The sequence below is a fragment of the Perna viridis genome, chromosome 1 (genome assembly GCF_037379345.1).
Source record: "Perna viridis isolate PV_CMFRI_1.1 ecotype Kerala chromosome 1, ASM3737934v1, whole genome shotgun sequence".
In the NCBI taxonomy this organism is placed as follows: Eukaryota; Metazoa; Mollusca; class Bivalvia; order Mytilida; family Mytilidae; genus Perna; species Perna viridis.
The window spans coordinates 44119854-44142838 of record NC_142445.1 but is presented as its reverse complement, the minus strand read 5'-3'; the positions used below and the strand labels follow the sequence as shown (position 1 = coordinate 44142838).

Genomic DNA, 22985 nt, shown 5'->3' with positions numbered 1-22985 from the left:
GGGGAGGCAGTTGCCTCCGTTGCCTCAATGTTAGTCAAGGCCCGGAATTTGCAATATTTTTGTACCTGAAGATTTGTTTTTATTTATTTATTTTGCATTTTTAACAGTTTTAATCATAATATAATAAACCATTTAAAATATGATCGAGATAAAACTATGTGGGCCTCCCTACGACCCCCACATGAAAGACTTCCTTCTAATTGAGAATCTGGCTGCATCATTCAGTGAATAAAAACTTAATTTGGGATTTTTTTTTTTTTAAATTGTATAGTGTTTTATGGAGATATATTTTTGTTTAATTACAGTGTTTAGCTTTTTATATTATGGTCGATTTTTTTCTATTTTAAATTTCCCGCTTGAAATGTTTAAATGTCCTAAACCACGCCTACTCGTTACGCATCAGCAAAATTATCCCATTACTCGAAAAGCGTCCCCTTTGCGTTTGGTAGAAGCTTTATCATTAACAAATTTCAAGCGTTTGTAACGGAAATTATGACACGCCCACACCGATTGTGGATTATGGGAGTGATAACCGGCTGGTGAGGGAGAAGAAACATTACAGACAGACATGAAATGGAAAGTTGGGATTATACTGTTTTAGGATTAGCTATTTTATTATTTTCTGGATGGTGTTTTAATTGGTTTTTACATATTTTAGCAATTGTTTACGGGTAAGTAGATCAGTTCAAAATTATGACATGATCACTGTACTGCAATGAATCACTTCATTTTATCTGTTTTATCACCATTAATTATAAGATGTAAGCGGATACAGAATAATATCGTGTTGATGAATATAATTACATTTTTTGGGGGTGTATCCAGACGAGCATAATGAATGATTTTTTTTAATTAAAACTATTAATCTGGTAATCTCAGATATTCTTGTAAAAATTCTACAACTACACCTATGTTTTTGCACATTATGTCTTCTCCTGAGTCTGTGGTCTTAATAAAGTCATTTTTCTGATCTGCTTCCAAATTCAGTGGTGAATGAACTGTAACCATTAGCTATGTAGCTTAGGGACTTATGAGTCCTGGTCAAAGGTTTGATGTCTATACTAGGTTAGAGTGTTCATGGCAGCCCAATTGACATGAGGGGTTGTCTTAGTGCATGCCCAGTTTCATTTTTTTTTTCTATTCCAAGCCCAAGTTCATGGAAGTATATGTCACGCTAGATCATGGACTTCCCTCCAGTAAATACTAAAAAGTCTGTTCTCACTAATCTGCTTCTCAAAATGTTATTTTTCAATGTAAAATGTATGATAAATGTAGCTCATCTTTTAGATTAAAAAGATAACTGTCTGTTAGGCAAGAACTTGTCTGACAGGATAAAGACCAGAGGTGGATCTAGATTTGAGTTTAGGGGGGCGTAAATTGAATTAAATGCTGTGCTAAGCAAGGCAAAAAATATGGAGTGAAACTTGTGGTGAAAATTTTTTTCTTACCGATTTAGGGGGGCGTACGCCCGGTACGGCAGTCCTTGGATCTGTGCCTGAGGACTGCAAAATTGGTTGACAAAAATTTAGTTGCCAGCTAGACCTCCTTCTATGCAGCCCCTTGTCACCCTATTTTTCATCATCTCTTTTACAAAAGTATCCCATTGTATAGTGGACATAGTGCTCTCAAAAAGTAGTTATGTACATTTGTACCACATTGATGTTTTCATTGAGAAATTACTTTTTTTAACTGCATTGATAGGAATTCTTCTCAAGTTATGTCATAAAAGGCAAAATACACAAATGTACTCATGCTCGTCTTTCGGAGCAGTACAAGAAGACACTTTTTTTTTTATGTAAAAAACCAGAACACTGACATCAGCATTACTTCTTTTTCTACAAAAGAGTATGAAGATGTCGTGGCTTTAGGGTAACTGAAACACTTTCTCAAAAGTTAATGATCAGAACTTTTAGGACCTTACATGTACATGTCAGACAAAAATCCTATCAGTTAGGCAGAATTTTCAGTGATTTTAATGATTGTACAACAATAATGCTTAAATGTAGCTTTGTCAGACAAGTCTCAAAACAGGTTTTTTTTTCCTTTAATATATTTGTTCTTACATCATGTACTGTTGTACTTGTACATAGTAGCACATTTTTAAATTGTTTTTTTAAACAGTATAATTGTTTTATATATATATATATTGACAGTCTTATGATCAATATACGTAAAAAAAATGTATAAAAACAGTGTATAGTCTATATTAGTGATTTTCGGATTTTTACTTTTAAAGATGTTCTACTGAGAGCATTCCAAATTTCACATTTTTTATCATGCATGTATTTCAAACTTTTATGATATCACAATGAGTCTGACATCACAATACTCCAGCAGTGCTAGAGGTCTGGGAAGCTATTTTCTGACTTGATGCCATCTTAACCTCTAGCATCTGACATGTTGAAAGCCACCGTAAATGTGAATTAGCTAAACGTGTGTTTTAAAATATTTAAAGTCTTTCACTTGCATAAAAGAAGTTCAACCTACAGGAAATCAAACAATAAAAATACTAAATTTTTGTTAAATACCTAGAGAACATTTGTAATGAAGACAGTTATCAAAGTGACCAGCCATTTCGAATTAGGTCAACAATTTTACAGAATACAATTTATTTTTGACAGAACTTAAAATTAAAATCTGTAATTTTATCAACCGAATGTACCCATTGAAAATGTTAAAAACTAAATGTGAAGTTCATTTAAACTGCTTTTACAAAGGATTTCCAGGATTGCTGTATTTTCTCATCAGGTAGGTCATTTGTTTTCCTTTAGTTTAGTCCCCTTCTTCCGTGTTAGGATAAAGCGGTATAAAAGGTTTTAAATGGTAAATATTTTACTATAATTCTGCCAATTTCGAAGAACGTCAGAATGAGCGATTTGCAATATGGTGCTTGAAAATAAAAAGTTGGGGTATGGAGGACTGGAATTCCAACCTCTTGCATTGTAGGAGTAACATCACAAGTGAATAAAGTTAAAGTCATCTAAGAAAACAAGGTACATGTACATGTACAAATGTACTTACAATTTGTAAAAATGGTTACACTTTTTATTTAAAAGTCAAAGAAAATATTAATGTATAATTTGTTTCTTCTTCAGAAAATGGAAGTTACATAGAAAGCTAACACCAACGATACCATTGGAAGAGTTACCAGGGGTAACAGTTTTGAAACCAGTTGTTGGCGTAGACCCACATTTATATGAAAATTTAGAAACATTCTTCAATATAAAATATCCACAGGTATGTATACAAGTAGTGTAAAATAGTTAGGTCAATATTTTTAACATCTCAGTATTTTTGGGGGGGAGGGGTAAAAAATATGTAAAAAATCAAGATATTTTAACAAAATTTTTACACATTTTTCTAATGTGCTGGAAATTAATAAAAGATTTACATAAGGTGTACTTGCTGTTGGCATAGACAGATTAATAACACTCAATAGATAAAACTGAAATTGACTGTCATTTTAGAAATGTGAAGTGCTGTAGGCATATAGTTATAGGTGGTCTTAAAAACCAGCAAAAACTGGTCTACTGTACAAGTTCAATTAATTTATAGTGATTAAAACAACAGATAAGGTCATGCAATGATGGCCAAATGTCAACACTTAGCTATGTACATTGTATATGAATGACCAGGGATGAGTATGTAAACAAGATAATGTGTCATATTAATTACTGCCAGTGTGTAGTTCTTTGCATGAGTAACTAAGGAATTAGGTTAGGTCATGGTGTTGTTTTCACAGATCATCAGATAATATTTATACATGTCAGAATGCATGGCTTGTATTCTTTTAAGATGTCCCTTGTCTGGACAGGCATTTTATTGCTTCATATTATGTTAAATGAATTTTCTGTAATCACTCTAGATAAAGATGTACATGTAGCTTGGTATTTTTTTTTTTTTAATTTGATATATCCTAAGGCCAAGACAGAATAATATATATTGAATATATAACAATATAACTAATTATAGATAATAATAAAGGTTTTGTTGTTTGTTTTTGGCAAATTGTGAAATTACATGTACATGTATAATTTAGAATGTACAACAGTAGTTATTTGTGTAATGATTTTTTAAGCTCTGTTTTTTTTATCACAACTATATCTATTGGTTATAATCACTGTGAAGATACCCCCTGTGTTTCACAGTTAGATGTTGTGATGATAATTAATTTTTATCTTAATGGCTGTATGTTATTGATGGAAGCAATTAATGTTGATATGAATCCAACTGGTTGTGACTGCTATTGTAATAACACAGTTTTCTTGTATGTCTGATTGACTTTGTTGGAAGTACATGTATAAGATTTTGTAAGACTACAATTAGTTTTTCGCAAGAACTTCTCAATTTGACAACCACCCTGTAGGCCTATCATGTAATGTTATGTCATGTAAGAACTGGTCATCAGTTGATTGATCTGAAGGAGGTGTGTTTTTCCAGCTGTCTTTTCTCTGTAGATTGGAAAATGAAGTCAGGATTAGAAAATCATTAATATTTTGATAAAATTTGTGGCTGCACATGTGTGGAAATGTTGTAAAATCTAAGAAAACTTACTACTTTTATTGTGTAAAAGTTCCTCAAGGAAAATACTTGTAATACATGTATGTTGTCAGATTTAAACCATAAAAATGTCCATGTGGTCGACGTGATATGTTACATGAAGTATGAAGTGTAATCAAATTAAAATTTGAAAAAAAAGCTGGAGGAACAGCCATTTGAGAGAACTTGAACATAGACTAAAGAAGGTGTAAAGGCATTTTTATTCTAATAAAGATTAAAACTGACATAAAAAAACATAGAAACAATACATGCTATTAATATTCACATTTGTGCAAGTTCTTCATAATCAGCTGTTGCCATTGCTTGACTTCCATTGTCATCTTTTATCATACATGTACATGTAGTTAACATTTTAATATTATATGATCTAAGTCAGTGTTTTCTTGCCAAATTTTGACACAAGCTAAAGTCGAATCCCTCCAACATATCTACTGTCTGTCTAATCATAGACAATTACGGAGGCTTATAACATTTTTGTACAATTTTGCTTATCTATATTCTGGGGAAATAAATTAATATTTGTATCAAGCTATATTTCTTAAGTGTTTTTTCGGAAGTCATTCAGTGGTTACTACGTATGTTGGTGAAATCTATTTCTGTCTTGGCATCCAGGTCAAATTATTGAAATATACACACTAGTTGAAAAGTTCGTGGATAGATAAGTCACAACTTTTAGTTGTATAAATCCATGACTTATTTTTGCTGTTTTTATGTGATACTGTTGGAAAAGTTTCATGTTCATTCATATATCTGTCCCCCAACAGCATCCCATCTAGTCAGGGTTTTCAGTCCACTCTTGTTCCCTCAAACCCCTGACATCACTCATTCATATTTAGCGGGTATCGTCCACCCAATGCTGATTGGTTGCTTCTTTGGGTGAGAAGCACCAATGAAAATCGATTTAACATAAAATGTCTGTGGAAAGGTAAACAATAATACGAGGTATTGGAAGATCCGATATACTAACTGAAAGTTGTATGATGTCACAAATGGTGAAATATGAGCAAAAATGATAACTGTAGATTCTGTGTAGAGTCTTTACTTGAAAAAAATGACGTTATGTGTAGCCACTTTGTAAGTTATATGGAGGAGTTTCTATTACGAGTGATTTGATTGGATTTTGGATCCGGGTTAAATTTAAGTAACTCACTAGATGGCGCTGGACAATACCCACTGAATATGAATGAGTGATGTCAGGGGTTTGAGGGAGCAATTGTGGACTCAAAACCCTGACTTTGGAGGATGCTCAACAGTTTCCAGATGATAACTTGAGAATGGATCAATGGATTTTTAGAAAATCGCATAGTTGTTTTGTACCATAAAATGCATATTAATTGAATTTTGCCACACTCCTTTTTTCATCATTTCATGGTTGGGTATCACTAAATGTTCCATTCATTAATATTTGTTAACTCTGTCCTAAAAAACTGAATATTATTTTTTGGTTGGCAATAATTTATCATAAATACAAAATGTATTTTGAGTGAAAAGCTGTGTGAATGGGTACCAATTTTTATGATTTGTGGTTTGGTATAACCACAATTTCATATTCCTGAAGGAATGTTAAAATTTCATTTGAAAGAGTAATGAAGGGAAAAAAATTAATGAAATGAAATCCATGAAATTAGGAATCCATGAAAATTGATACCCATGAATGATAGTACCTTCACAGTATTCCATTGAATAAGAAACTCTTAGTATCTCAGTCCAACCATGAGCAAGTCCGTCAGTGAGTATGTTCACTGATGATGGGTATTGTTTCAAAAATCAAAGTACTTGATGGAAAGTTGAAAACAATGCCTTTTTTGTACTTCAAGGTATTTTAGACACTACCCATGAAAGAAGTTTTATATGCACAATGTAGAGGTATAAAATCTGATACTGAATGCAGAATTATGATAATGTAATTTAGTAGAGTTGCAGTTTCTTAATTTACCTGCAAAAGTATACTACATGTATGAATACTTGACATAGATAAAATTCTCTGTAAGAAGATCACCTTGGTGGGGGGGGGGGGTTGCTGAAATTGATTTAAGATTTAGGAAGTACTTAGAATGACCTCAAAAGGAAACATACTATTGAAGTTTGTGGTTATTAATTGGTTGAGTTTTTCTGAGAAGAAGATTTTATATGTATAATTTGAAATGTAAATAGGAATTGATTGAGGAAGTGTTTATAAGAGTTAATCACTTGTTGACAAACTATTCATGTTAATCTGAATGTATGTCTGTAGGATTAACAAATTAGGATGTAACAGTTTATATGTGTAAGATTAGAAAAAAAAACATGCATTAAAGAATAATCAAGGGAACCAAGGGCATTAAAAATACACTAGAACATTCACTCAAGATCTGAGTGGTAATCAAATGGATATATTCCAGGGATAAAGACCAAGCAGGGAAAATATACAGTACCACACACAACAAAGAACATGAAATAACCAAAATAACATGTACAATAAACAAAAGTAATTGAACAACCCATACTCCACTAAAAACTGGAGCATGGGCCAGGAGCACCAGTGGGGTAATATCTTCCGCTTTCCTTGAAACACAAATCAGGTCTAAATATGCTATTTCTTTCAGTCAACTTCAGTCTTCCCCAGAATGAAAATCAAATAGCTCAGATTGTAACCACTATTACTAAAGTCGATAGTTCCTGTAGTTTGATTTTGCTAAGTGTTATTCTCATTATTTCAAATGTTATTGTATTTCAAAGAGGACAATGTCCCTTAGGAAGGAACTGTGGTCATTTCTTTGGCCTTTTACATATTTATCCCCTTTACTAACAAGTTTGGGGGTATTTGGATCTCAGTGAAAGTCATGTATAAAATTGTCCCCACCTCCTCTTATTCAATTGATTTTCATAAAACTTTATCCAGCGTTAGATCACTAATGGGAATTTGGTTTTCAGCAGATTTTGGGAAAAAAATGGATATGGATTGCAGCATGACACATAATGCTCCATGGAGTATAAATCACTGTAAGGACAGTTCTAGTGTATTTCTAATGCTTGTTAAAAAAACCTGCCATCTGGCTGTATGTACAATAACTATAAACAGCTGTACAACTTGATACTGTGTCTAGGAAATGGTACTTGACTTGCACCCAAAGGAATTAATAAGAATGTCTACATGCCTTAAGAAGTTTTGTCACTTAAAATAAATTACCATAACTATTTTAGGAGACCTGCAAATCAATTTTTAGAAACTAAGATTTCACATAAACATTGTACATGTAATTGTCATTTCTTGTAACTTCTTTTTTTAATGTATTGTCAACTGCTGTGTTATCATGCGTAAATTGCTTTTTTTTTAACCTTAATATTTACAACCAGTGCTACCATTACTTACATGTCGTTCATATTAAAATTTGCAGTACTGTGTTATGATTTGTTCTTTTGTATTTATTTACTAGTTGTTGTACTAGATTATTTTATTACCAAGCTGTAGAGGTGTATATGTCAGCATATTGTGTAATTGAAATGCTACTGGAAAACTGTACTTACATTGTAACAGCAAATGTCAAATTTTAAACTATTGGCCTTAAGCATGTTAAGTTTTCATTTAATTATTTTTGTGTTTTTCAGTATGAAATCATATTTTGTATCCAGGATGAGATGGATTCGGCAATAATGGTCGTTCAAAGTTTGGTGCAAAAATATCCTGATGTAGATAGCAAAATATTTATTGGTATGTACATGTATTTTGAATTAGTGAAATAGACAAAAGTAATTATAGGACATTGTTGTACCTCTTGGTGGTAGCTTGATAGGAAGATAGGACTCTGTGTCAGAATTGTCCCACAGTCCACTATAATAAAGGAGTATAACAGGATTGGGCCTGTATGGATGGCATTTCAAAACATTTTATTATGGGAATTTTCATTAAAAACTGCATGACATGTAGTATGATGTGAAGTATTTTTGTACTTTAACACATTTTGTGGCAAGGTAATTTGTGATATCCTCTGAAAAGTGTATCCCTTCCTCAGTCTGTCTGCCCCAAATGGTCTCCTGATGATAACTCAAAACAGATCAGTGATTTTTTTGCACAGTTGTTAATTATCATGAAATACATGTCAAATTCAGTTTTCAGCTAAATCCAAAATGCATTTTTCACATGCGGCCATTTTAAACATTTTGCCATCCCTTTTTTTTCACCATTACTTGGTGGGGTTTCATTTACTGATCCATTAATGCCTAATTTTTTATCAATTAGAATCATGAGACACTGATGTAAATGTTCAATACAATATATCAAATTTATTTTTTATATTACCAGAATAACTATTTTTTGTATATTCGCATCTAGATATATGTATGTAGTTGAATTAAATTAAACATTCAGAATGTTAAGATTTATATGTATACATACCAGTACATATAGTACTTACTGATAATCAGTGTCAGAATATAACTATTTATTAGATTGCTCTTAGAAATGTACTGTAAGGTGCTCTTTTTCTCACCACTAGAGAGATGAATAAGTTGGTCTTTTTATCACCACTAAAGGGATGAATAAGGTGGTCTTTTTATCACCACTAATAGGATGTATGGGCATGAGAATAGTATCTAACTGTTCATCCACTAAAACTTGCAGATGAATCTTTCTGAAACCACTATACAGATTGTATAAATATCTAGTCAGCACACTACACCTTGATTTTGTAGGAACTATAGGACTAAGATGTACACTATTTTTAGATTTTGAGGAGCTATAGGACTAAGATGTACGCTCTTTTTAAGGTTTCTTTACAATGGATGACTTTGTGGGTGCATATCATCTGAAATAGCTGGACAGATTTGGTGTATATATATATGGTACAAATACAAAGCCATTTTTATTAAACAAGCTTTGTAGAAGCTTTTTAACTTGGACTTCGTTCAAATGTCATTAATGCTTGGGGTAATTTGTCTTCTTGAAGCAATCTTGTTCTTACTTACAGCTTGTGCTTTATTAAACTCCAGGGAATATAGTTGGTCTTCTCTTGATTAGAGGACCACTACCTGATGAAATGTTTTAAATAATTAACTAAAAAATTGACAAGAAAATTTAAACTTTCTATCATTCCAAAGGTACATAAATCTGTGTCTAATAAAAAGTTTAAATCTTCATTTCAATTCTCCTATATAATACCTAAGACATATCATTTCATCAGATAATGGTCAACCAACTATATTTCCTGAAGTAAACTATTTTACTTGCTGTAATTGCCATGGTTTAAGTGAGTACTACAACTTAAACATTCAACAAAAGAGCCTCCAATTGGATGAGGATTACAATAATGCAATGTTATCTGTGGCCTCATAGATCTTTTTAATAGCATTTAAGTTCTTGGTAAGCAAAAGAAGATCAGAATTACAGCTATACAAGATCAGTTTTTTTCATATTGTGCTGCTTGTTCCCACATGACATTATCCTAGGCAGACAGAGTAAGGAGTGTGTTCTAGATCAATAATTCCTGTCTTATGTGATGTGACTTTCTCAGCAGAATATCAGGCTACATTGCATCATAAATCTCAATATTATTTTTTCATTACTGATATATTGACAAATGAGAGGAGATACTTCACACAAAAGAATTTGCACAGTTATTGATCTGACTGAACCACAGGGTTTATAATTAGGGTAATGTTTCACAAGATGATTGTCTCTGAGGTTTGGGAGACTAGTAATTACTCCTAGATTCAAATTATATAGCGATCCATTACCATAGTGTACATTGTATATAATTTGAAGTGGACAATGGATAGTTCTGTTAATTATTCTGTTGATATAAAATATCTGTTTTTGTTTTTACTATGGTAAAATTAAGTTACTGTGCTTCATGAATCTCAATGCATATGCATTTCTTTCCATGAAAATATGTGAAGGACATCTTGCTATGATGAAACCCCAAGGAAAAAAATAGCAGTTCATTTATTGAGAATGTAGTGGTCTGTTAATCATATCATTATTAACAGAAGATTAGATGATCCTTATTTCAATGATAGGGACAGGTCGGGGGAAGAGGGTACTTGGGTTTGAGAACTCCCCTTTTAATTAAAAATTTCATTTATTTTGCACAGAAATTTGGAAAAATGAGTAAATATAGGCCTGGAACCCCCACCCTTTTACAGAATGTCTCAATCTGCCCCTTCATCCATCACTATTTTTGCTTGCTTTTGCATTGCATATCTATTACCAAGAATTTCAAGCACTACATTAAGCTACAATGTTTAATTCTCGTGTTGTCTGTTCATATATATATTGTCTTAGATATCTGAATGTTGTTACATGTTTGACCAGATGAGTAATGGGATATTTCATTCTCTAGTGGATAACAACATGTTCCCTGTTCCCTGACTGAAGGTGTCAAAGTCACATTACAAATAAATAAACCATATCTGAAAGTTTGTGTCCTAAGGTATATCCAAAGGTGCATTCCTTCCCCAGCTCTCTTGAATTATTCTAATAAAATGATACTGTACAACTTCGTTGATTGGCTTATTTTGAAATTAAGTAAATTCTGGTATAAAAATGTAATTGGTTATTACAATATAATATATTAATACATATATACTGTTCATCAAAAAGTATACCGGTAAACTACATGTATCTCAAACTTTCCAACATAAACATGGCAAAAAGTTAAGGTATGTTTTGGCCCAAATACTTGTATAGCATATTTTGAATTATTACTTTTTCAATTTAATTGGTCTCTGTCTTTCAGGAGGGAAGCATGTTGGAGCCAACCCCAAAATAAACAACATGGCAATAGGCTACGAAGCTGCTAAATATGATTTGATACTAGTCAATGATAGTGGATTAAAAAGTAAGTATCTCAAGACTCATTTGACAGCAAATCAATTTCTTTTAGTATGTACTCTTTTTCAATTGTGTTCTTCATAGATTGGTAGAATTCACTACTGATTCAGTAGCTTAAATTAATGAAAAGTTTCAGCTGTCATATTGTGTTCATGAAAATATTTCAAATGAAACATAATGTTTTGACTTGAACAAGTTGAATGTTCTTGTCAGTCAGATGTGGAACGCTTTTTGGTCAGTCTTATGTGAAATGCTTTTTTGTCAGTCTGGTGTGGAATGTTTTTGTCAGTCTAGTGTGGAATATTTTTTGTCAGCCAAGTATTGAATGCTCTTTGTCAGCTTAGTGTGAATGGAAGTTGTAGAGTGATATCCATTAGAAACTTACAACTGGCATAAGCAGATCTAAGAGTTGGCCTGGTGGTCCCAACCTTCTTCCTCCTTTATGCTTTAAAAGTTTGGTTGTTTGTATAAAATAACTGGAAGTCACTTGAGTGCCTCCTCTCTTTAGGGCAGTCTGTGACCCCCATTTTAGGAATTGACTGGATTTTAATTTTGTTTTTCATAGGTTTAGCATGTAAAGTCCTGTATTTTGTTTGAACAATTTTGATGTGTTCATCCTGTTGAAAAAGCTAAATAGATGTATTGGGTACCAGTATGTTTATTTTGTGAATTAAGGCTTTTTCTGATATTGTACGACTTGACTTGGCAACAAAGCCACCTGTGGCTATACCTCATTTTGTTTCTCAGTATTAAATAAATGAAACTTCATTTCTCATCAATAACTGATAATAACAGTATTGTTAAAACATATGGGACCATAGATAGTTTATTATATTTCTGTATACAGTATGATACCATCAAGGACTTTATTTTCTATAGAAGGGAAATAAATATGATGTAATTTATAAAATACCAGCTTCTGTGAACTTGCATTATTAGTTCATGGGCAATACATACTCTTTTAATCATAGGGTATACAAAAATCACAAGATATTTTTGGCATTTGTTAAAATATTTAGGAAGATTTCATTGATCTTAAAAATTATTCTTGATTTTACACAACAGCGTCGATAATTTCCACACACGGAATTTTCATTCTATGAAGTTTTTGGTCCATTAAATGGAATTAACTTGTCATATCTATGAAGAGACTGCCCATATAGAAACCAGGTAGACCTTATTATATAGGCAGATACCTTATCCCACTGTTTTTTCCTTCATAAGTTATGTTGAAACTCGTTATGGTGTTAAGACAGAATAGGAACTTTTTTGTATCAAAAGTGGATGACTCATAATATACCGGTATATACCTTCATTTGTAAGAACAGTAATGGATATGATGAATATGTTAAAGAGACAACAACCGCCACCAAGGTGAAAAATGTCAGCTCAAGGCCACCCATAAGTCAGTTTTGTTTTCACTGGTTTCAAATTTTTCATTTTAGAGTTATTGGAATTAAAAGTTAATGGTTGTGTCATGTACATTAGTAAACAGTTTTATTATGACCGAAAAAAATTGTGGTCTTTTATTGGTATGGTGCTGTAGTCATCATGCATATACATTTGGTTTTCGTGTGACAACTTGAATACTGGTTGATTGATCTTTATTAAATTTTATAACAAGGTTACAAACCACAAAGTAATCAATTTTAAGACTTTTTTAGAATTAGGGGCCTAAAACAAGCATATCATAGAATACAAGAATATAACTCCAGTACTAGCTTGGGATGTATATGATAACTTTATACCACAATGGTCAGACTTTTATTGATTTTATGGGAAAAGTTTTGAAATTTTCAGGAATTAGGGACCAAAAAGAGTGAATAGAAACTTGCATTTTCCTGATTTCTAGACATTAACTTAACTATTATTTACTTTTGGTCCTGTTTTGAATTTTTTAAAATTGATATCTTATGAAATTTGTGCCAGAGCTTTTCAATCTGATTTTAGATACCTTTTTACGGTTTTTGAGTTACAAGGGATCAAAGGGGTCACACCCCAAAAATTTGACTTTCTATTTTTGGTCCAATTCCGAAATTTTTTTCATCAGATTCCTTTTGAAAATCCTTGCATGCATTTTGCAATCAGATTTCAGATATTTCTTACTGTTCTAAAGTTATAAGGGGACAAAGGAGTCTGATTTTGAAAATTTTTAATTGAATTTCAAGTTTTGTGCTACATTGTGTTCATATTGAATTGTAAGTCCTTATGCTTAAGTGTGTGGAAAACAAGTCCACACTTTCCCTAATTGTTCAAGGTTTGACCGCTGCTGTGGTATCATGCTGTGTTCAGCAAAGCTTTTTATTCTTTTTGAATAAGGGTACTTTTGATTCTATTCTTGCTAATTATTTGCTATTGATAGGCAAATAGAGTGAATTTACATTCAGAACTTAAGAAATGTTATTAATTCAAAGTCACAGATGGTTTGTATATTTTTTTTCTGGATTTGTTTTCTTTTTAACGGACATACAGTGGTATGAATGACAGTGTGTTTCATATGACTTAGTCATACTGAATGACAGTTCAGGTCATCATTATAAAGCTTCCCATTGATGAAAGTAAAATTATCCTTGTAAAAAGGAATGTATTGTGGTGATGCAATGCTGGTACATGCACAGTGTTTATTGTAGTAACTAAGCATTGATGTTTATTATTTCACCTTGTAATCACATTGCTTTCAGTTATTCTTTTTTTTTATGTTTGTGAAATTTTACTTGGACAATGTTCATTTTGTTATGTTTTCTTTAAGACATTGCTTAAAATTTCTTGTGGAGATTTTTTGATACTTACAGTAAATGTGCTCTTCCTATTTGAATAATACTGTTTCATTGATATCTTTTTGAAGTTATTCATCAGACTCTTCATTTCTCCACAATTGTAACCATCCAAGTGGCTGATCCAGGGAGAGAGGGTTCTTGGGGGTTCAAACCACCCTTTAGTTGAAAAATTTTGTTGATTTTGTGAAATGTGGGGAAAACTAAACAAATAATAAACTGGAAATGCAGCCCCCTTTTCTAGAACCCCAGAGGTGTTTACTTACATAGTCTCTGCATTTTCTATGAATTTTGACTGCAAATTGTGCACCTATGTTGAAATGTCACTAAGTTCAGGATTTTACAGATCATTTTAGAAGAATATGGTGAAAAATATGGATTGTCATCTAGTGATATAAACAGGTCTAGAACCCCCTGGATCCCCTTTCATAATCATTGGATCCACCCTACACCCTCTCCAAAACTGAAGAAACCAATCCTGTGGATATTATAATTTAATGGTATCTATAAGTTGTATACACTAACCATTGATTCTATTTAATTATGATCCTTATTACTACAGTAAAAGAAGACACATTGCTGGATATGGTGTTACATATGAAGGAAGATGTTGGTCTGGTACATCAGATACCATATACTTGTACCAGGAAGGGTTTCTCATCACATATGGAAAAGGTACACATCTTTAATATGTCGAACTAGTTTTTGAGAGAAAGATTGTTTTGAATGACATTTTGTAGTAATAAGTTTCACTGTTGGTAATCAATTAACAGCTGATATAAAATCCTTGTATGAATACGTTTTATATATTTCTGTATCCCCTGTCATGATAAATCTAGTCTGTGTATACATGTATACTTGGTTACTGGATTCTCTTAAAAACATATAAATGTAATAGTTGGACTGATAGATTTGTTTTGTATTATCCTATTTAACTAATTGCGTAAAATTTTGCAAATTTTTTCTATTGAGTTATACTACTGGTAAATAATGTTGAACTTCTATGGCTTGGATTTATTAAAAGTCAAAATAATGTCCGTCATAATTCTGTTTTTACTGTAATTGATATTTGTTTTTCAGATATACTTCGGGACACAGCATGCCAAAATGTATCTCTCTGCCAACTTTTTTAACATCAATTGTGCCACTGGGATGTCATGTTTAATGAGGAAAAATATTATTGATGAGGTTGGAGGGCTTAAACATTTCGCTCAGTATTTGGCAGAGGATTTCTTCTTGGCAGAAATGTTCCAGAAGAAGTAAGTCAAACAGCTTTCCTTGTCTCATCTTACCTTCTATAATGCTTAATTCTCTATGATAATGTTTTAAAGTTTTTAACGTGCCTGTAATAGATTACTTTAAACATAAACTTCCCTTGCTATGAAATGAAAATGAAGTCCCACATTAGCTGTAGATGTGTTTTATTACATTGGTTAGGTCTATGCATGTGTGGTACATTATTACTGCAAATGTATTAATTTTCGCAATACTTATTTTCATTATTATCACGGTGGACAGGAAACCGTGGAAAATAATACCTATAAAATTGATTTTCAACACTATATAACGGTAATAATTTTTTTTAACTTCAAAAATTAATACCCACGATAATGTTCACTTCACACAATCTGCAAAAATTAATGTGAACAGTAGTTGTTTTTAAAATAGTGATGTTTAGATCCTCTAGAATAATATAATAGTTAATTTGAAAAGAAAATAACGAGAAAAGGGAAATATAACATTGATAATAAAACAATAATTACCTAACAAAGTAATGTAAGAGACTAGGAACCCTCTAAACCAGTTATATAAGAGACTAGGCACCCTCTAAACCAGGTTATAAAAGAGACTAGACACCCTCTAAACCAGGTTATATAAGAGACTAGGAACCCTCTAAACCAGTTATATAAGAGACTAGGCACCCTCTAAACCAGGTTATAAAAGAGACTAGACACCCTCTAAACCAGGTTATATAAGAGACTAGGAACCCTCTAAACCAGGTTATATAAGAGACTATGCACCCTCTAAACCAGGTTATATAAGTGACTAGGCACCCTCTAAACCAGGTTATATAGGAGACTAGGCACCCTCTAAACCAGGTTATGTAAGATAGTAGGCACACCCTCTAAACCAGGTTATGTAAGAGATTAGGCACCCTCTAAACCAGGTTATATAAGTGACTAGGCACCCTCTAAACCAGGTTATAAAGGAGACTAGGCACCCTCTAAACCAGGTTATGTAAGATACTAGGCACCCTCTAAACCAGGTTATGTAAGAGACAAGGCACCCTCTAAACCAGGTTATATAAGATACTAGGCACACCCTCTAAACCAGGTTATATAAGAGACTAGGCACCCTCTAAACCAGGTTATATAGGAGACTAGGCACCCTCTAAACCAGGTTATGTAAGATACTAGGCACACCCTCTAACCAGGTTATGTAAGAGACAAGGCACCCTCTAAACCAGGTTATATAAGATACTAGGCACACCCTCTAAACCAGGTTATATAAGAGACTAGGCACCCTCTAAACCAGGTTATATAGGAGACTAGGCACCCTCTAAACCAGGTTATGTAAGATATTAGGCACACCCTCTAACCAGGCTATATAAGAGACTAGGCACCCTCTAAACCAGGTTATGTAAGATACAAGGCACCCTCTAAACCAGGTTATTTAAGATACTAGGCACCCTCTAAACCAGGTTATATAGGAGACTAGACACCCTCTAAACCAGGTTATGTAAGATACTAGGCACACCCTCTAAACCCGGTTATGTAAGAGATTAGGCACCCTCTAAACCAGGTTATATAGGAGACTAGGCACCCTCTAAACCAAATAATGTATAGGACTTATCTATCTTCAACCCATGTAATATAATGTACTAGGCAACCTCCTAACCAAGTAATGTAAGAGACTAAGCAGTCTACAAACCAAGAAATGTGAGGGACTAGGCAGTGTACAAACTAAGTAATGTAAGGGACTAGGCAGTCTACAAACTGAGTAATGTAAGGGACTAAGCAGTCTACAAACCAAGTAATATAAGGTACTAGGCAACCTCCTAACTAAGTAATGTAAGGGACTAGGCAGTCTACAAACTGAGTAATGTAAGGGACTAGGCAGTCTACAAATCAAGTGATGTATTGCACTAGACAATCTTTGGAACAAGATAGCTTCGATACTAAGTAGTGTATGACAGGCTTCATTTTTCAGGGGAAAAATCAATAATACTAGTACATATTACCTGTTTATAACCTTTTTTTTCTATTTAACCCCTTAACCCTCTTTTCCAGAGGTTACAGGTTAAGAATCTGTTCAAATCCAGCCCAACAGAATGCTGGCACATACTCAGTCCCTGTATTGCATAAGAGATTAATGAGGTAAGTACACTACAGTTTCTATGGTCTATTGTTTTGAGTGGAAATGTCCAGAAAATAAACTTTTTAGTTAATGTGCAATAACTTTATTGTTTTGTATCACAGCTAAACAGGTTATTTTGTATCAAGCTTTTTGATTGGTAGGTTCTTTTTCAGCAAACCAGGTTATTTTGTATAGATTGCTTTGGTACTGTAATTGGGATTCATATAATCCCAAACAAAAGTAAATTTCTATTTTTTTAACTTGTAAACCCTGAAGTCATTTATAATAGGTGCAAATTGGTCCAAACCTGGTTACTCCATATTTATAAATTGTTCAAAATTTGGAAACATTTCTTATAGAGTACATTAGTAATCTGAATGTTCATATTAAAAGGAAAAAGTCTAGCTAACTAGGATGTTTGAAATGCTAATTATTTAGTATATAAACACAAAAGCAATGATAAATTGGCATGTTTTAGAGTATACTCATTACTGTAAAACTTGAAAGTCCTTCAAATGCTCTTCAGAATGTCCTTTCCTTCCAACCTAGCCTCAGTGAACTAAAGTTAAAAAATACTTCAGTCTGAGAACATTTTCAAATTCCACAGTAGCTCCAATCATAGTCTTTGAAATGGATGATGTCATAAACAGTTGAGAATCTTCTCAGACAAGTAATTTTTCAAGTTTTGTAGCACTTGGACATAGTGGACATACTTATGATACATTGATACATAAGTGGTTGCTTTGTAGAGTTGATTGGTTGGGCTGGTATTGTTGTGATTTCATGCACTACTGTTATACCAGTCAGTAACTTGTAACTTGATCAACCTAAAATGTACTATAATACCTGTACTCAGTTAACTGTATATTAGAATTTAAGAAAAAATTATTTTGTAGGTGGTGTAAACTGAGAACAGCAATGACACCAGCAACCATTTTCTTTGAACCAATATCATTGTGTATTGTACAAGGCTGTTTGAGTGCTTGGTCTACATCGTATTTGTTTAACTTCACTGGATCTGTTGTATTTCTTGTACATGTACTTGTTTGGTTTCTATTGGATTACATTCTTATTCGTACTATGGAGGTAATTAATTAATATCGCATTCCATTTCTGTATAGATCCTTTTTACAACTAGAATTATTTCAATATCCTGATGTTAATTATGTTACTTGCTGTAATATTATTATTAAGCTTGCAATTTGCATCCTTAAAAATTTATTGCTATTCTAATATTGTATTCAAAATTCAATAAGATAATGTCATCATGGATAAAAAGGCTAAAAAAAATTAATAAATTTCCAAGTATTGAAATTGCTCAAAACAAGAGATGTCTACATGCTGCACAGTTAGTTAGGACATATTAATGTATTCATTTATCAAAGATATAAGTATGCTTTCTCCCACTGCCAATGAAAAAATTATTTCTGTGTTGAAAGTTTGCATTTAAACATGGATTTTCTAATTTGACAAGACCTGCAATATCCTTCTCATAGGACATTTATTGAGTGATTATTGAGTATAATACTGTTATAAGATTATGGACAATGGAGTAAAGTATTGTCCAAGGCTACACCTCAGAAGAATAATAGCTGATATGTGTCAGGGAGGAGGCATAGGCCTTTCCTTTATATTCAGTCACAAATTATTCATACTTATATCTGTAGACAGTTTGGGAGGGGTTACGACCAACCATCCCACCTTTGGAAGCAAAAACTTTTTCAAAAGGAGCTTGAGATTTTAAAATGTGTGATGCATTATAAAGAGCAGGAAAATATTCTGTCCAAATGGTCTGATATTACTTGTACCCTAGCTTGGAAACAACATTATTCCAGGAATTCTACCAGCATTTCTAACCTATATTGAGAAAGTGTCAAAATAATGTAATATAAACAACACATACTTCTGTGGTTAGTGGGGAAATAATCATGACATAAATGTCATCAGATTTCAAGGTGAAATTGTAATGCTATGTAAATGTATTGTTAGGATAATTAAATGTATTAACAGAGGTCATTAAGCGAAATCTTTGGTTTACATTTGCACAGTAATTATACCTTTAATTATTATTTTATTGCAGGAGGGACCATTGCCATTTTCGAAATTTGATTTCCTGGTCGGTTGGATGCTGAATGAAATAACATATCCTGGGGTTATTTTGAGGTCACATCTGGATCCTGTAATTGTCTGGCGGAGTCACACATTCAAGTTAAAATGGGGAGGTGTTGTGGAAGAGCTACATAGTAAACAGACAGTTTAGTGGCAACTTTTACTACATTAAGAAGTGTTGCGGAGGATTGTAATCTTGGCATGACATATATGATAATTTATTCATTAGGTTCATTCTTGAGTCATTCCTAATGTGTTTTACAGTATCTGCTTTAGAACAGGTAATTATTTTACTAATACAGGAAGTATTTTAGTAATGATTTGCTAAGTAAGATATTGTAGTTGGAAGTTAGGTACTGTGTGATGTAGTACGTTCAAGAATTTGATAGGTCTTGTACCACTATATATTGGTGTTGTGAGTAAATGATTGCCAACCAATATTTAATGCCAAAAGGTGCTAATATTTTTACCAGTTTTTTGCTAATATTGACCAAAATTAGGATATGCCATCTCTTTGCATCTGTCATTCATAATTATGTTACATTCAATACACCTTCTTTTAAAGTAACTGGTGTGAATGGTGTATGAAGTCCATTGACTTATAATCTTTAACATTGTTCAATGGCTTCCAATAGCAACTTTGAATTTTCAAAATTCACATATTGTACCACAATCCCAAATGATTTAAAATATTTCAGGATTATGAACAGCAATAAAGTCGACAAAAACTTTATTAGTGCAAAGCAAATGACACTCAGAGTTGCTATTTTACCCCTATTGTGCAAAACTTTAATATCTCTGACGTTCTATTATCTTGCTATTGTTTTAATTACAACCAGGTGTTTGATTCAGACTCCTCAAAGGCTTTTGTTTTGTTTTTATTTTTTTACTAATATGTATCTTGCCAGTAGTATGTTCTCTTACAGTAAAGCATAGCAGTAATAAGAAAAATAAGATTGATGAAAGGGTATACAATAGGTCAGAAGTAAATATGATTGAATTGTGAACCACTACCTTTTTACTAAGGAATTAGATTAGATTTGCCATTTCTTGTCATTTTACTCCAGCATTGCAGCTCAAAGGTTTTTTATTGTACTTTTTATACTATTTTATGAAACCCTTAGCTTTTATGAAGTCTATAGTTCTATGTTGATTTTAAAATTGTTTAGTGCTTTGATAAAAACATGGATTAAACACATTTTTTACTGTATGTACATTGTATAAAATATATGAACTCATATTTAAACTACAAAATGCCGAAATTAAACCAGGATCAACTGATGTGTTCATGTTTTGCTTGGTGCTATAATTATGTTATGTTATTTGCTTCTTATCTTGCCTAGTCATTTATGTAGTTACTTATCTTGTCTGGTCATAAATGTATTAATTTGTCTTGCCTAGTAATGCATGTGTTCATTTATTGCCTGGTCATACATGTGTTCACTTATCTTGCCTAGTCATAAATGTACTCACTTGTCTTGCCTAGTCATAAATGTGTTCACTTGTCCTGCCTAGTCATAAATGTGTTAATTTGTCTTGCCTAGTAATACATGTGTTCATTTATTGCCTAGTCATAAATGTGTTCACTTGTCTTGCCTAGTCATAAATGTGTTCACTTGTCTTGCCTGGTCATAAATGTGTTCACTTATCTTGCCTAGTCATAAATTGTGTTCACTTATCTTGCCTGGTCATAAATGTGTTCACTTGTTTTGCCTGGTCATAAATGTGTTCACTTGTTTTGCTTAGTCATACATGTGTTCAAAATTGTCCTCAGTAATTTTATATATGGTCAGTCTGGTATCCTTTTGTAAAATCTAGTCAGAATAGTTTTAGTCTTTGACTAAGTCAATTATACGTTAATAACAATTTTTACCTACAAGTTGATTGTTTTTACCAGTATTACAGTACTACTGTATTACCAATATAGCATTATATAGAAGCTGATTTTTGTTTAATTTTGCATAATATATAAATTACAAGAAGCAATGTAAGCAAATTGCAATTCAAGTAAAAAAATTGTTTGAATAGTTCAATACCATATAAGTAGATCAGCATTTTTGCTAAAATTTTCAGCCACTTGTTTTTTTTTTTTTCAAAATGTTAGCCATCTGCAATATACATATATGAAACACTCATACATGTAAATAATTCAATATAGACAGCATTAAATTATTCGTGGCTGCTGGTAACAATTTTTTCCAGCATTTATGTAAACAGTTTATCTGGTAAAATATTTTGGTTACTAAAAAGCTTGCTGGACATTAAAAAAACTGATTATATGTATGAAAAATGTAGATTTTAGTAAAATTTGGAAGAGGTGTGCGTGTGGAATTTGTTATGTTTTATTGGAAGCTTGTGGTTTTAAGGAATAGCTTATCTCCTCACTTACACTCTGGTTTAAAAGTTTTTACAAAGCTTGTTTGAACCTCAATGAGATTTTTAAAAAGATCTGAAAGAGGATTATATGTTTTATTTTTTTTTTATACATTTTATACCCTAGTCATTTTATTAGTCATAATTGTTTTAGGTCAGTTACATGTGCATTATTTTTATAATATCGTTCTCTTATGATATTTTGTTGAAATTTTTACAGCATTTTGTCAGTGGAAACACATATTTTACTGGGTCCCTAAGTAAAATTATATGACCTGTGTTATACATTTTTTACATATTTTCTGATTGATGAGTTCGATTGGATGTAATACTGATTAATTGTAGGAATGTTGACATAGCGAGTTTTCCATTGACCCCCTGGGTTTAGTTTTGTCACTGAATGATTGACCAAATGCCTGAATACTTGACATGCATGTAAATTGCTATTCTTTTTTTAAATTTCTTTATAATTTTCTTTTTTTGATTTTCAAGCATTGCTTAAAATTTAAATCATTTTATGAAATTGTTTTTTTTTAATGTAAGATGTGAATATCAAAACCAAATTCTTTGACTTATTATATCAAGAGTACATTTTTGTATATCTAAAAACAGACAAAAAAGACAGGTTAAATCAATGGTCATGAGTGGTGGCATTACAGGACAGGATGGAATTATGCTGTTTAATAATTTCATTGTGGCATCATGTCACATCTGTATGTTTAGATGATGTTGAAGAGTTAGATCAGTGCATCTCTGTACTTAGAAAGTCTTTTTTTTTAAGGCATGTAAACTCATGGCATCCATTGCCAAATGGATGGTCATATGACACATCATTTATGCCAGATATTGTGTTATTATATGGTGTTAATATATATATATATATATATATATATATATATATATATATATATATATATATATATATATATATATATATATATATATATATATATAGATATATATATATATATATATATATATATATATATATATATATATATATA

At 32.1% G+C, this 22985-nt stretch overlaps 1 protein-coding gene across 1 annotated transcript; it reads left to right on the top strand.

Annotated features, from left to right (window-relative positions):
• Nucleotides 1-499: 499 nt before the first annotated feature.
• On the top strand, nt 500-21414 carry LOC148628915 (ceramide glucosyltransferase-like). Its single transcript, XM_088540697.1, has 9 exons — nt 500-671; nt 3096-3237; nt 8149-8251; nt 11274-11375; nt 14705-14817; nt 15223-15401; nt 17433-17519; nt 18396-18585; nt 19580-21414. Exons 1-9 carry the CDS (start codon nt 574-576, stop codon nt 19757-19759), a joined length of 1194 nt encoding a protein of 397 aa, XP_088396823.1. The 5' UTR covers nt 500-573; the 3' UTR covers nt 19760-21414.
• Nucleotides 21415-22985: the final 1571 nt, after the last annotated feature.